Source organism: Leptodactylus fuscus, chromosome 6 (assembly GCF_031893055.1).
Source record: "Leptodactylus fuscus isolate aLepFus1 chromosome 6, aLepFus1.hap2, whole genome shotgun sequence".
Classification (NCBI taxonomy): domain Eukaryota; kingdom Metazoa; phylum Chordata; class Amphibia; order Anura; family Leptodactylidae; genus Leptodactylus; species Leptodactylus fuscus.
In genome coordinates, this window is record NC_134270.1 from 81008397 (window position 1) to 81022955 (window position 14559).

General features: G+C 41.7%; 1 protein-coding gene across 1 annotated transcript in view; it reads left to right on the top strand.

The window, feature by feature from the left end:
• Nucleotides 1-4559: 4559 nt before the first annotated feature.
• The window catches only part of LOC142210842 (BAR/IMD domain-containing adapter protein 2-like), a 120113-nt gene continuing 110113 nt past the window's right edge, over nucleotides 4560-14559 (top strand). The window contains exons 1-2 of the mRNA XM_075280299.1: nucleotides 4560-4630; nucleotides 13745-13943. Coding sequence (XP_075136400.1) covers nucleotides 13896-13943 — 48 coding nt within the window. The 5' untranslated portion in view covers nucleotides 4560-4630; nucleotides 13745-13895. The remainder of the gene's footprint in view (nucleotides 4631-13744; nucleotides 13944-14559) is intronic.

The window sequence follows — 14559 nt, forward strand, 5'->3', positions numbered from 1 at the left end:
GTCTCAGTTAATGTAATTTCATTGGTATCTATTTTAATTTTTGAAATTTTTGAGTAGCTGCTGCATTCTCCCGCCCCCGGCTTATATTCGCATCAATTTTTCCCAGTTTTTTGTGGTAAAATTATCGGCCTCGGCTTTTATTCGGGTCGGCTTATACTCGAGTATATACGGTATATATATATTTCCACACTCCAGTCACTTACTCCTCTCTTGCAGGGCTGCAAAGGGCTGAAATTTTGTGCTACATTTGGGCATTCAAAGATGCATTATGTACTATCATAAATGACTGGGTGGTCCTTCCAGATTCCTTATAAATGTATTAAATATTTCAGGTTTAATGTAATAGTTCTCAAAAAATTCAAAGAAAGATAGCAACATATAAAAATAATTAGAAAAAAGAAGTAGAAATCTGGAAGCTGAACTGCTGTAATTGTGGCAACACACATGGTGTATCCAGGGGTGACACGATGGCTCAGTGGTTAGCACTGCAGCCATGCAGTGCTGGAGTCCTGGGTTTGAATCCCACCAGGAACAACATCTGCAAGGTGTTTGTATCTTCTCCCCATGTTTGTGTGGATTTCCTCCCATTCCACAAAGACATACCGATAGGAAAATAAATGTTCATTGCAATTCCTATATGGGGCTCACAATCTACATAAAAAACAAAAGAGTAGGGTGAATCCCACTGACTATAATGAGTTCTGCCAGGTGTTTTTTTTTTTTTTAAACTCAAATCAGTTGAGGAAAAAGTTCTCCATGCAGGACTTTTTAATTCACCGATGTCAGGTGGACATTGTGATGAGGTCTGAAATGGAGACTTTGGGGAAGATGTGAGCATAGATAACCAGCAAACAGATATTGTAATGACATCTGTGTTTGTATCACCAACTTGTCATGTCTTACAGCATTGAGGCATAAATCATAAATATAAAACTTTTAATAAACTATTGTTAAAAATTTCTCAAAGATGCAAAACATCTATTTATAATCACATTGCATAACTAGGAATTAATTATAATAAAATTAACCCAAACCCCCCTCCCAAAAGAAGGTGCATATACAAGTAAGGCAATTGACCTCCCCCACAATCAGAATATGGCTCATGTATTTGTGGGAGATTATTTACATACGTATGATTTGTAAGCATGTATATGTAACAGTATGATAAGAAATTGGTTTAGTCTCATTAAACTGTCGATTCTAAAATAGGAGTTAAATAGGAAAGACACGAGGCGGAAGGTCCATTCAGTTCCATGGAAATTCCCTAGATTGCACCTCAATCATTTTGCCCCAGGGTCGGACTGGGAGGTCTAAGGCCCACCAATGGAATTGTTTCTAGGGACCTACCACCAGAACCCCTGCAGATCAGCTGTACAGAGACAGGGTTGCTAAAGGTAATAAAATATCAGGAGCCATGCTGCTCACCTGCCATACAATGTGCACCACTGCACTACCTAAACCCACTGCTACATCATGTATGACAAGTGCACAGCGTGGCTCCTAGAATTGTCATCATTACCTGTAGCCGCACTGCCTTGGAAAAGCTGATGTACAGAGGTCTTGGCTGTTAGACTCCCAATGTAATATTGATGGCCTATCCTAGGGACAAGACTGCTGAGACCAATGAGGTACACGATTTCCAAAAATGAGGCACTGCCTTGAGATTGAACATAAACAGGCAGGAAGGGCCGGTTTTAGACAAAATGTGGCCCTGGGCAAAATTAAAAGTGGGGCCTCACTTGTACATACAACATAGCTACATTCTGTTAATTCAGTGTACCACAGTGCTTATCACTGGTACTTACAGGTGTTCTTAATGTCTTTTAAGTGGTTGTTTGTAAATTTGTAAGTTTTTTTTACCTAGTGAAACTAGTTGCTTCTGTGCCTTATATTTAAAGATCAGGTGCAGAACCAACATGGCATATACCCTTCCCCAGACTAAAAAATATTTATATACATACAGAGTTATCAAATATGACCACTATACCAAGACTAAATACTGTCACGTCACACACTTACTGCTTTACCAGGACTAAATACTGTCACATCACCCACTGACCACTATACCAGGGCTAAAAACTGTCACATCACCCGCTTACCGCTATAACAAGACTAAATACTGTCACCTCACCCGCTGACCGCTATACCAGGACTAAATCCTGTCACATTAGCTGCTGACCGCTATAACAAGACTAAATACTGTCACGTCACCCACTTACTGCTATACCAGGACTAAATATTGTCACATCACCCACTGACCACTATACCAGGGCTAAAAACTGTCACGTCACCCACTGACCGCTATACCAGGACTAAATACTGTCACGTCACCCACTGACCTCTATAGCAGGACTAAATCCTGTCACATTAGCTGCTGACCGCTATAACAGGACTAAATACTGACACATCAGCCACCCACTGACCGCTATACCAGGACTAATTACTGTCACACTAGACATTTACTGCCAGATTCCCCTCTGCCCTCATAATACAATCCACAAATGGCTTTTTTTTACTGTATAATGTTCCCATCACAGTACCAAACAACTATCAGTTTCCTCCATTCCCCATATGAAGAACATAACCAGTTCCCTTTTATTTGCAGATGCCCCCTCATGTCAGCCAACAATTAACCTCTCCCTGCCCTGCACTGTAATAGTACGCTGCAGTAAGCAGGTTGTTCCTAGGACCCATGTACTCCTCACTTGTGCGTGTCGGTGCCCTCCAATGACATACACCGCACCACTGCAAGTTGAACAATGGTTTTATATCGCTGGAAAACCAACAGTGTGCTGAATTCAGCGCACTGTTGGCTTTCACGATCTGTGCCCCAGTTGAAGAGCTATTGGTCCTGGTACCGTAGCTCTTCACCATCAGAAGGGCGTTCCTGACAGTCTGTCAGGAACGCCTTCTTCACAGCAGCGCCTATAGCGGTGTACTGTGGGAACGTGGAGGCATGCTCTCCCAGTGTTCGTCCATAGACGAGTACTATCAGGAGGGGAAGGAGGTGTTCCTCCCTGCTCTCACAGTACAGCGCTATAGGCGCTGCTGTGAAGAGGGATGTTCCTGACAGACTATCATGAATGCCCTTCCGACGGTGAAGAACTACGGTACCGGCACCGATAGCTCTTCACCTGGGGCACCAGCGCCACACCTCTAATGAGGTGATGTGCCTCGGACGGCAGACTGGAGGAGGGGGGGGGGGGGGCGGTAGCCCGGGCGATTTTTCCACACAGTATTAAGGTTAAATTGCTGTGCTGGCACTTTGTGATAAATTATTGGAGTTTAGGTTGCAGTTTGGGCACCCAGTCTCTAAAGGGTTCACCATCACTGTTATAGACTATAATGGTATCCACTGGGATTCCACTGGAGAAACGTTGCTTACAGGGTTTTTCCCTCTGCATTTTTAGGGCTCGTTCACACGGCGGAAAACGTTTCTGAAGTGTGTTTTTTTGGCTTGACTAGCCGTGACGGGATGCTGATGCAGCATTGGCATTCTGTCGCGGTATACCACTCCTGATAAGGCTCGAATGGATGGGCCTAAACAGTAGCATGTCTCGAGCCAATGGGTGCCATTTTTGCAGGCAGATTTTGAGGCGGATTCTGTGTAAACATACCCTTAAAGTGGAATGTGGAATGCAATCCCTAGGGTAAACTGGGTGTAGGTGTGAATCTTGCCTTGGGCTCACTTGCGCTCTGCATAGTTATTTCTTTGTTATTTTACAGTTATTCCTGTACCAGTAGTAGTAGTAGTAGTAGTAGTAGTAGTAGTAGTAGTTATTCTGATACCAGTAGTAGTAGGATTAGTAGCAATAGTAATACTAATGACTAGGGAAGGAGGCAGACTGCCCCTTGTTATACATGCCCCCTTGCATCAGAGACAAATATAAAATGTGCTAAACCCATAATGGCATTATTAGTAGCAGAAAAACTGATCGCATAAAACTTGATATATGAAGGCTTGTACAGTCATAGAACAGAATGTCAAGTAAGCCCCTGCAATATGGTGACTCAGTGGTTAGCACTGCCCCCTTGCAGTGCCAGTCCTAGTTTCAAACCCAATAAAGGACAACATCTGCGAGGAGTTTGTATGTTCTTCCTGTGATTGTGCGTTTCCCTCCCAAGACATAATAAGGAATGTAAACTGAGAGCCCTATATGTGACAGTGATTGACAATGTCTGTTGGTGCTATACAAGTAAGCAAAATAAATATGAAAGATGTTTTGACTTTTCATGAAAACTCAGGTACCCTTTAAGGGTAAAACTAGCTCTATCTATTTTTATTAGAAAAAAAACCAGCAGTGGATATACCAAAATTTGACCCAAGAACAAAGGGAAATGTATTAACAGATGAAAGTGTTTGCATTATAAATCAAATACATACTGACATAACCTAACCTTCCATCAAGTACATCCTTCTTAAAATTTGCTGTGAATTTTATTTTGGCTTAATAAAATACATGCAGACACGCACTCACGACACATAATACTGGTCTGATTTAATATACTTCAGTTCAGATGATCACACTGCAGTACTGTTCTGAGCTGCCAGAGACTATATTGAATCAGCCCCTTGCAAAAGAAGCTAAGCACAGGCCTGCAGGCTTGTGGAGGAATGCCCTGTATAAAGGTAAGTAATCCATTTCTACCTTATCATAGAAAATCATGCATGCACACAAATCGAATATGTAGAAGCTGAATGTGTTATATGCATGGGGAAATGGGATTTGTCTGAGATGTCTGTATATAGGATTCTCTAGCAAGAGCCAAAACAATGAACAGCATGCTTTGTATCACCTAGATATGATTCATCAAATAAAAAGGCTATGCAGATTTGTAAGCAACAATATCAATATAGGATATGACGTGTTTAATGACTAAAGACGTGTAAAGAAAAAGCAATTTAATCAAATATGATTCATTGTAAAAAAAAACCCCAAAAAAACAGGGAAAATGTCTGTTTCATTCTCTCATACTCTTCTTTTCCATAAACCCCCCACCCTCTACTCATATCATTTTCCACTACACAGTAGTAGATCATAATGATGACTGGCTTTAGCTAGAGCCTTGAAATGGGAGAGGAGGAGAGTGGATCTAACTGTACACTCGGATTGGACAAAGATACAACATGTAATTAAAAAAAAGTCCAACTAGATTACCTTTGACATGTAATGCATTTTCTCACCTCATATGCAAGAAAAAGATATAAGCATGTGCAAGGAGGCAATGTTTTACTCAAAGTTATGGTTACAAACAGGCTTCTAAAAATTAAAGGGGTTGTGCCAATAGGGACACATCCTCTAGCCACAGGATAAGGAATAAGTGTCCAATAGCTGGGGACCCAATCAGGAGAACAGGGGACTGAAAGTCTCCCTTAAGCCCTCATGTTGATGGAGCGCCAGTGCACTTGTTTGTCTGACACTCCATCCACTTCAATGGGGCTGCAGGTACTGCTGGAGATTACAGTCCTGCACGCACATTTCACAAGGAGGCTTTAAAGGGGCTCTATCAGCAAAATCATGCTAATAGAGCCCCACATATGCGTGAATAGCCTTTAAAAAGGCTATTCAGGCACTGTAAGTGTTATATTAACCCCCGGTCCCGTTTTTAAATAAAAGGATAAAAACATATATGCAAAACTTACCTGAACGTGCACCCTGGGCGGGGATAAACGATGCAACGTCAGCTTCGGGCACACCTGCCTCTTCTGTCTTCTTGGAGTAACGCCCTCTGGTTCCGTGTCTTCCGGCTTCTTCTCTTAAAATCCTGCGCCTGTGTAGTAGCGCTTCCCTCCGAAGCGCTACTGCGCAGGCTCACTCGCGAACTGCCATTAAGTAAAATGGCGAGGGATTTGAAGAGGCGCGGGATTTGAAGAGAAGAAGCCGGAAGACATGGAACCAGAGGGTGTTACTCCAAGAAGACAGAAGAGTGCCCGAAGCTGACGTTGCATCGTTTATCGCCGCCCAGGGTGCACGTTCAGGTAAGTTTTGCATATATGTTTTTATCCTTTTATTTAAAAACGGGATGGGGGTTAATATAAGATTTACGGTGCCTGAATAGCCTTTTCAACGGCTATTCACGTATATGTGGGGCACTATTAGCAGAATTTTGCTGATAGAGCCCCTTTAAGGGTAATTTAGGTCCCCCGATCTCCTGATCGACATTTCAGCTAATACCTGAGCCTTTTTCGAGAGTGAATGTGTATTTTGGTAAATAAAATCCAATTTTTTCACTACTTCATTGGAATGCCACCTATTTTTGTATTTTTATGTTGGATCTTTGTGTATCCTTGGGCTGGCACCCATACATTTCCTAGCGCTGTCTTTGTTTGAACGTTTATAAATGATTACAAAGTAGAAGTTTATTGAGTAAGTGAGAACTAGGATTCTAATTATCTTATTATTGCTAATTATCCTGGACCTTTCTTCACCGCCCCCCTTCTTGCTTGAAGATCCCTCCTGCTCCTACTCCTCACTGCTCTGCTTCCATGAGCAGCTAGTCTCATTGGCACGTACAATAAAATTTTATTTGCGCCAATGTGACTAGCTTCTTATGGAAGCCGAGAAGAGTAGGAACAGGATGTATTTTCAAGCAAAAAAGGAGATGGTGAAAAAAGTTCCAGGCTGATGATCTGGGTGTCAGGGGTACAGGATAACACGCTCTCTACTTTGGATTATCCTTACTTGTTAGACATATCACTTGATAGCTGAGCACTCCCAATAACGAACTGCAATCTGTAGATTTTTTGCAGCAGTACTAAAGGACAAATTAAAGAGGACCTTTCATCACTTGGGGCACATGCGCTTTTATATACCGCTAGAAAACCAACAGTGGGCTGAATTCAGCGCACTGTCAGCTTTCGCGATCTGTGCCCCAGTTGAAGAGCTATTGGTCCTGGTACCGTAGCTCTTCACCGTCAAAAGGACTGACTTTCAGTAACACCCTTCTGACGGTGAAGAGCTACAGTACCGAAACCGATAGCGCTTCTGCTGTCGGCTTTCTAGCGGTATATAAAACTGCATGTGCCCCAAGTTATGAAAGGTCCTCTTTAAGCATAGTGTACATAGTCCCAATTGAAATCTATGGGTTCTGCATTCCGAAGAGGTGTCACTGAAAAATATAGCATTGGGTGAGTGCAGCTCTTCTAACTGTTCTCTGTTTTAGCCAATGAATGAAGATCTCCTATTGACTCAGAATTCCCTTATAGGGTAAAGGAATATGGGTTTTTAAACTGGACAACCCCTTTAAGTCACTGGAAGATTTCTATAGTTGGACACCAAAACAACATAATTATAGTTTTGAATATCTAATCGAAGTATGGATTGAGTAACAGGAAAACCGAAGGTGGTCCAGCAAATTCTTGAGAACCCAGATAAAGAATTTTATGACACAGTAGAACTGACAAAAAGAACAGTAAAAGTAGCAGTACATAAAAAAAATTGAAACATGCCATTGTTCTTTAAAGAGATTGTCCAGGTAATCAGTATCAGATCAGATGTGGTCCCAGCACCATTTAGAGTGGAAATTATGGATAATGAGAAGTATATAGGGAATACACAATGTTTCCGCAGATAAAATTAACATGCTGCATTTTTTTTTATGCATGTGTTTTTGAAAACAATGCTTTTTCGCATCATTTTTTTCTCCATGGGGGAAACCACGGGGAAAGCACACCAGGGAAGCTGCAAATACATACAAAACAAAATAATATACTCATAACCATTATATAAAACACAACATAAACCACAAGATATAGAAGCAGTGTCACACTGGGCTGCTGCAATTGTAGTATGATATAATATCCCCCAAACAATTTGCAGCATTGTTTTGGCTTCATTTGTGGGGGCTATGTCTGATCTGCTTCCTATAATCCTTCGCTCTGCCCTAAACACAGCATTGTTTTTCCTACTTGCTCCGCCTGTTCTATCACTCTGGCCTTGGAAAACCCCTTTAGGCCATGGTCCCACATAGTAAAAATACTGCAATTTTGCTGTGGCATTTTACAGTACCTGCAAAGCAGATGGGATTCTGGCATTTTCCGTATAGGTATAATATAAACAGAAAAGCACTGCGGGAAAAATCACGTTTCCACCAAGGTTTTTCCCGCAGTGTTTTTTGGCTGCATCCCACTACATGGGACCCTAGCCTTAAAATGAATAAAGCCTTAAAATGAAAGTTAACACATCTTTTTAACTTAAGATAATTGCTGACACATACAAAAAAAAATAATTGGTATTCAAGTGTCAAAAGCGTACATATTCTGGTTTAACATTCACTACCGTTTTTTTTATTGTCTCAAAGTTTATTGAACTTAATAAACATCAGGTAAAGTGTATATAGTATAAAACATACACTTAAAGTATTCTCATACAGTATCATACACTTTTCTTCACACCATAAAAGAGAGCAAAAGTAAAACAATGTCAACATTTGTCTTTTCCATTTTCTGATGGGTATTGAAAAGGAGCCTGCTCCCCCATGTCACTGCTCCCCTCCTCTCTCACTCCATTACACCCCCTCCCTGTCTCCCTAGCTAGGCTATCCTGCCCACTACTAGCCCTTCACCAGATTATCAGAAAATTTCCCTGGGACAGTCACATGGGTAGTTTTTTTTTTTAAATACAAGTAAATTAGAAGTTAGGAGGGAGTAGTGGGTTTAGTTTAGTTAACAAAACACCCGTCGGTACTGCAGCAAATAAAATTGGAGTTACTCTTTAACCTTGTTAGGATATTAGTTTCTGTCCTGCCAGGAGGCAGCTGCTTTTAGCCCCATCCCCAAACTTTGAATAAATGATTAATACAGGTCATTATAAGAAATTTTTTAATATATCTTATCAGAGAGAAATGACTGTTTCTGCTGTTTTCCTGCTCCCCCTTCCCTCTGCTAAAATAACTTACTTAAATTTTCACTGTGCAAATCTCTCCTGTATTGTCTCAAGATGGACTGCAGGTCACATAACTCAGATTACACATATCTATAATACTCTATAGAGAGGGGAGGGGAAATCACCACCTAAGCATTTTACTCATATGATTACATCAGTATATGTCAGTCCTCCTCTGTATATTTCCTGCACAGTAAAGGTCTGCTTTTGAGGAAGAGAGACTATTATGGAACAGATTCTCCTGCACTTATGGGATGTAAGTGTTATCGGCTAGTCTATACCCACCTGCTTAGAGAGAACTACATTCTCAAGGTGCAGCATACAAAGGGAAAATTTGATAAACCAGAATCTAGTAACACATACATGTTATTTGTACAGTCAACTCACCTGGGAAGCAGACAGAATAGTATAGCAGTTGAGCAGTAAAATTTGGTGGATGGTCATAGTATTGAGCAATGGCAATTTTATTTCTTCTTCTCCTTCTCCTCACCATTTATTCCATGGTGCTGTACATCTGAGGGTTTACATACAATACAGAAAGTAGCTATAATACTAACAGTGACCAACTAGGACAGAGGGGTAGATGACCTTACCTGGAAAGGCTTACAATCTATAGGGGAAAAGGAGTAGGTAGATGAGCCTAGAAGCTGTTTGGATAGTGGTATGGTTCCAGTAGGCTTATCGAAGGTTGTAGATCTTCCTGAAGAAGTGAGTCTTCAGGGTCTTCTTGAAGCTTGTGATTGTAGAGGACAGTCTTATGTGTCTTATGTGTCGTGGTGGTGAGTTCCAGAGTATGGGGTATGCATGAGAGAAGCTGTACATGTGGAGATTGGATAAGAGCATATTGGAGTAGGAGGTCTTGAGAGGATTAGAGATTAGGTTTGGGTAGTTATCTGGAAATTAGGTCAGAAATGTATGAATGTTGCAGGTTGTGGATGTCTTTGATTTCAGTGTTAAAGGGGTATTCCCATCTACATAATTATTTTTTTAATTTGTAGATGATTAAAAGTTAAACATTTTTGCAAATGTAAGTAATTAAAAATTCTGCAGAGTTTTAAAGATTTTCTCTAACTTTCTTAGTGGTGACAGTCTGTTATCTTGATCGGTTGCCATGGATACGATCACCTATGCAGAAACTTTCTAAGGTCAGAAAATCAGCTATGATTTCCTTATTGTGGCCGGGATATCTTCTCATACATGTAGTGTCCCTGCCTGATAACCCGGCTACAATAAGAAAATCATAGCTGGGTTCCTGACAAGTCCCAGACCATAGAAAATTTCTGCATTAGTGGTCATATCCAGGGCCGCCATCAGGAATTTTGGGGCCCCATACAGCCTAAGTGTCTGGGCCCCCCGCCGCCGCCATTTTAAAACTACTTTATTTTGCGACATACCAATTATGTATTACATTTCCCTTTATTTAGCAGCATTACAAGGCTTCATCAGATTCTATTTGCAGGTACAATCTGCTACGTGTGACAGCGCCTATAGAGAGCCATCACCATCTATAAGAGCCCTCCTAATAAATCCTCAGGGCTTTTTCACATTGCGTTTTTGGTCTCCCTTGCCGGGATACGTTGGTAACCAGTCAGAATAAGCTGTAAACTTATCCCTGCACGAAGAACTGGCCATTAAAAAAAAAAAATGGGGGCCTGCAGTTCTCCGTGCAGGGATAAGTGGGGAGCTGATTGTGACTAGTTACTAACGTATCCCGACAAGAGAGGCCAAAAACGCAATGTGAACACTCCTTTAAAGTGAAAGTCCCACCCCCAAACAGGCTGCTATGCTAGTAACATAGCAGCCTACATCATTATTAATACAAAGCACACATACCTTTGGAGCCATTGTGCGCTTTGTAGTTCTCCAGCTAAAAACTTATATATTATTGCCCCAGTTCCCTCTCCGCAGTGCTGCACACCCGATGCCCCAACAATCCCCCTTCCCCCCCGTCCACCTTCTAACATCTTTCCACTGCCCCTTGTACCCATACCTCCCAACTTTTGAAGAACCAACACAGGTCAGCTCCTCGCTTCAGCCGCATATGTGACAGCGAGAGAGGCGCACAGCGGCGAAGCAAGGAGTTGACCTGCGTCAGCTCCTTGCTTCGCCGGCGGCTACTGGCTTGAAGAGTTGAAGACACACGCGGCTGAAGCAAGGAGCTGACACAGGTCAGCTCCTCGCTTCGCCGCTGCGTGCCTCTCTCGCTGACACATATGCGGCTGAAGCGAGGAGCTGACACATGTCAGCTCCTCCCTTCAGCCGCATATGTGTCAGCGAGAGAGGCACGCAGCGGCGAAGCGAGGAGCTGAACTGTGTCAGCTCCTTGCTTCAGCCGCGTATGTCTTCAACTCAGATCTGCGTCCTCTGGATGCAGATCTGAGTTGAAATAGGACATACACAATGACTGCTATGGGCGCCTGGGGGCCGGCACACGGTGGCGGGCCAAAACCGGGCCCCCCCCATTTTTCAATTTGGCCGGGCCCCTGACGCCAGTAGCGGTAGTACTGGCCTATCGGCAGCCCTGGTCATATCCATGGCAACTGATCAAGACAACAGACTGTCACCACTAAGAAAGTTAGAGAAAATCTTTAAAACTCTGCAGAATTACTTATATTTGCAAAAATGTTTAACTTTTAATTATCTACAAATATAGATATGATTATGTTCATGGAAATACCCCTTTAACATTTAAACTTTATTCACTGGGCAATGGATAGACAGTGAAAGAATTGGCATAGGGGACAGGTTGTTTAAGAAAGGGGGAAGAGGAGGCAAGAGACTCTCTGGATAACAGGGTAGTAATGTTTCAGCCAGAGAGATATATCTGAGTCTTGATGGTGTAAACATGGTATTCAAAACCATGGGACTGTATAAGCTATCAAAGTCCGACGGTATAGATAGAGAACAGGAGAGTCCTAGGACAGAGCCATGAGAGACACCTAGAAATAAAGCGCGGTGAGAAGGTGGTGTATGGTTGGGAAATGCTGAAAGTGTGTTTGGTGAGGTATGAAAGATCTTCCTGTGGACCTATGTCACTGTTATATAGAGAATGGTTGCTGCTCCAGTCCTATGGTCACTGATGTAAATGAAGCTGTCACGAACAGGCTCTCCTAGCACATGATGTGGGTGTTGCTGCCAAGGATCAACTCATTCCAGTCACTTAATCTTGCATTCATCCTTCATTCAGGCTGCAAATTGAGTGTAAGTTGCACCTCAACACAGTCTCCGCACCTCAACTACACCGCCACCACCACCTATTGTATGCAGAATCAAGGACCAATAGGAATCCCAGACACACACTACCGCTCCCAAAAGCGAGTAATGGGTTCATAGAATATCACAAAGTAACCTTAAGTTTAGCAATTTCAACACCCAAAGGATTTAGTGCTATATATATATAAAAGAAAACATAACAAATGACACAAATGCAAACAGCCTTAAAATAATAGGAGAAGAACAGAATAATATTTAAGAGTCTTGGAGAATCTTCTGATGGAATTGGACACACACCAAGTCACGGATCTGGCTGTCTAGGCAACATATTGTTGCCCTGGATCTCTCTTTGTTCTGAGTGGCTGCCATATTTAACCCAACATTTGCCATAATTTTGTGGTGATGCCAGGAAAGGGGAAGGGTTAAGAACTATCATGCAATTCTGCTTCCAGAAATCTCACAAAGCTACGACATTGACCAGCACCAGTAAGCAATACATCACACAAGTCAAGCCATATATACAAACACTATACAATGTGCAATGGAACCTAGGTTAGAAAGGTTAGGGTGAGCCAAATTGTATTACACAACTGGTTGCCTCCCCTGCCTTTCTACACAACTGTTTGCCTGGACCAAGAGGAGAACAGCCAACTATTTAAGATTTACATCCACACCACCTTATATACACATACATAACTGCATATCCTGAAAAGTCAAATGACATGACACCTTACTGTTACACTGTATGAGTCATTTGTTTAACTTTATTGAAAAATAAAATAATTTCTTAAAAAATGAATGTAAATTTGTAATGATGGAAAAGAGGGAATTCCATATAGGGCCTACTACCGGAATTACACATCTTGTAAAGTATGTATGCCAGAGAGCTGGTGTAAATACATTGCTATATCTATCCCAATATATCTACCCCTAGACAAAATATAGTGTGGTCTATAAAACTAGACCTCATTCCAAAACTAAACTGTAGCATATACATACACAGCAATTTAGTTATTTGATGACATCTTAATGTTCTGTGTTCCGCCACTCTATTACGGAAATCTAGATTAAACAAATAATACAAATATATATATGCATTGGTTTAACCTCGGCACTGTAATAACAATCTATTGGATAATTCCTTAATATTACTTCTAAGGTGAATCAGAAAGTGAAATGCTGCACTGAACCCTCTGTACATAGATTTAAAGAACACGTTCACACGGCTGACACGAGACAAGTAAACTCTTGTCCAAAAAGGCTAAAGAAAATCTGAAAATATTCCTTAAAACATAGCCCTATTCATGACTGCAATGTGGAGACTTTTGGTTCCAGGATTAAACTGTTTACAGTGTCATGTCTCCCATTCATTCACTGGGGAAATTGGTGTGTTAGGGGAAAGATGAAAGGGACTATGGATGAAGTCAAAGGCTTGAAGGTTAAGAGACTCTTTTTCAGACTCTCCCAGATGTCTAGAAATTGAGCCCCTCCCTTTCTGTCAAGCAGAATCCTCCCTTTATGCAGAGCACATAGTCAGCTGGGTGACAGTGGAGCAAAACCCTTATTGGCTGAAAGTTTTTTTTATTCTGAGCTGCAGAACTTTTGTCTGAGGCAGTTTTCTCCCTCCCATCCTGTTTCCTCCCCAGGCCCTTCTCCTCCCTCCCACTGCTAAACCTCCACACCAGAGCAGTGGTCAGTGGTCAACATCACAGAGACACCTTCTGTCTCCACATCTCCAGGGATCCAGCTCTGTGTCCGTCATCTAAATTCCATGTGAACAGCTTCAATCCAAGCAACATGTCCAGGTCCGATGAGGTGAACAGATTGACAGAAAATGTATACAGAGTAAGTACTCTATGGAGAGCTCCTTTACTCTGCATGTACTTACAGGGTCTTCACCCTCCGCATACCTTTCATTTTTCATGTTATTACATTAGTTGTCATTCATCCGGATGGAGCTGAATTTGTCATTTATCTCTTTGTGGTTTGCATCATTTGTGCACTGTGATAATGTTGTAGGTTATTGGAAGTCCTATGTAAAATCACATAGAGTTGTGGCAAAGGACACACTCAGCCGTGCTCTACAAATGTATCTCCGGATTTATACTTATATTCACAATCTTAAAGTGTAACTCTTCTGAAATAATGCAAATTACAGGTAAAGAGCAAATAAAGTATGTACAAGCAAATGACAGACTAGGGTAGCAGTGCTGGACATGTTATACAGTCTGTGCTATGAGATTTACAGATGAGGGAATCGGATGAAATTATAACAAAAGTTACTGTACAGGATAGAAGCAATGATTTGTGGAGAATAATCCTTCCTACTAGTTTATGCACCATAACCTCAATGATATGCTTAGTTTTACTCACAAGGTTGTATAACAGAGAGAATGTTTGGGGTAAACTAATCGTCTCCTAATGGGGGCATTGTGCACGGTTCACTGTGGTCCACTTAACC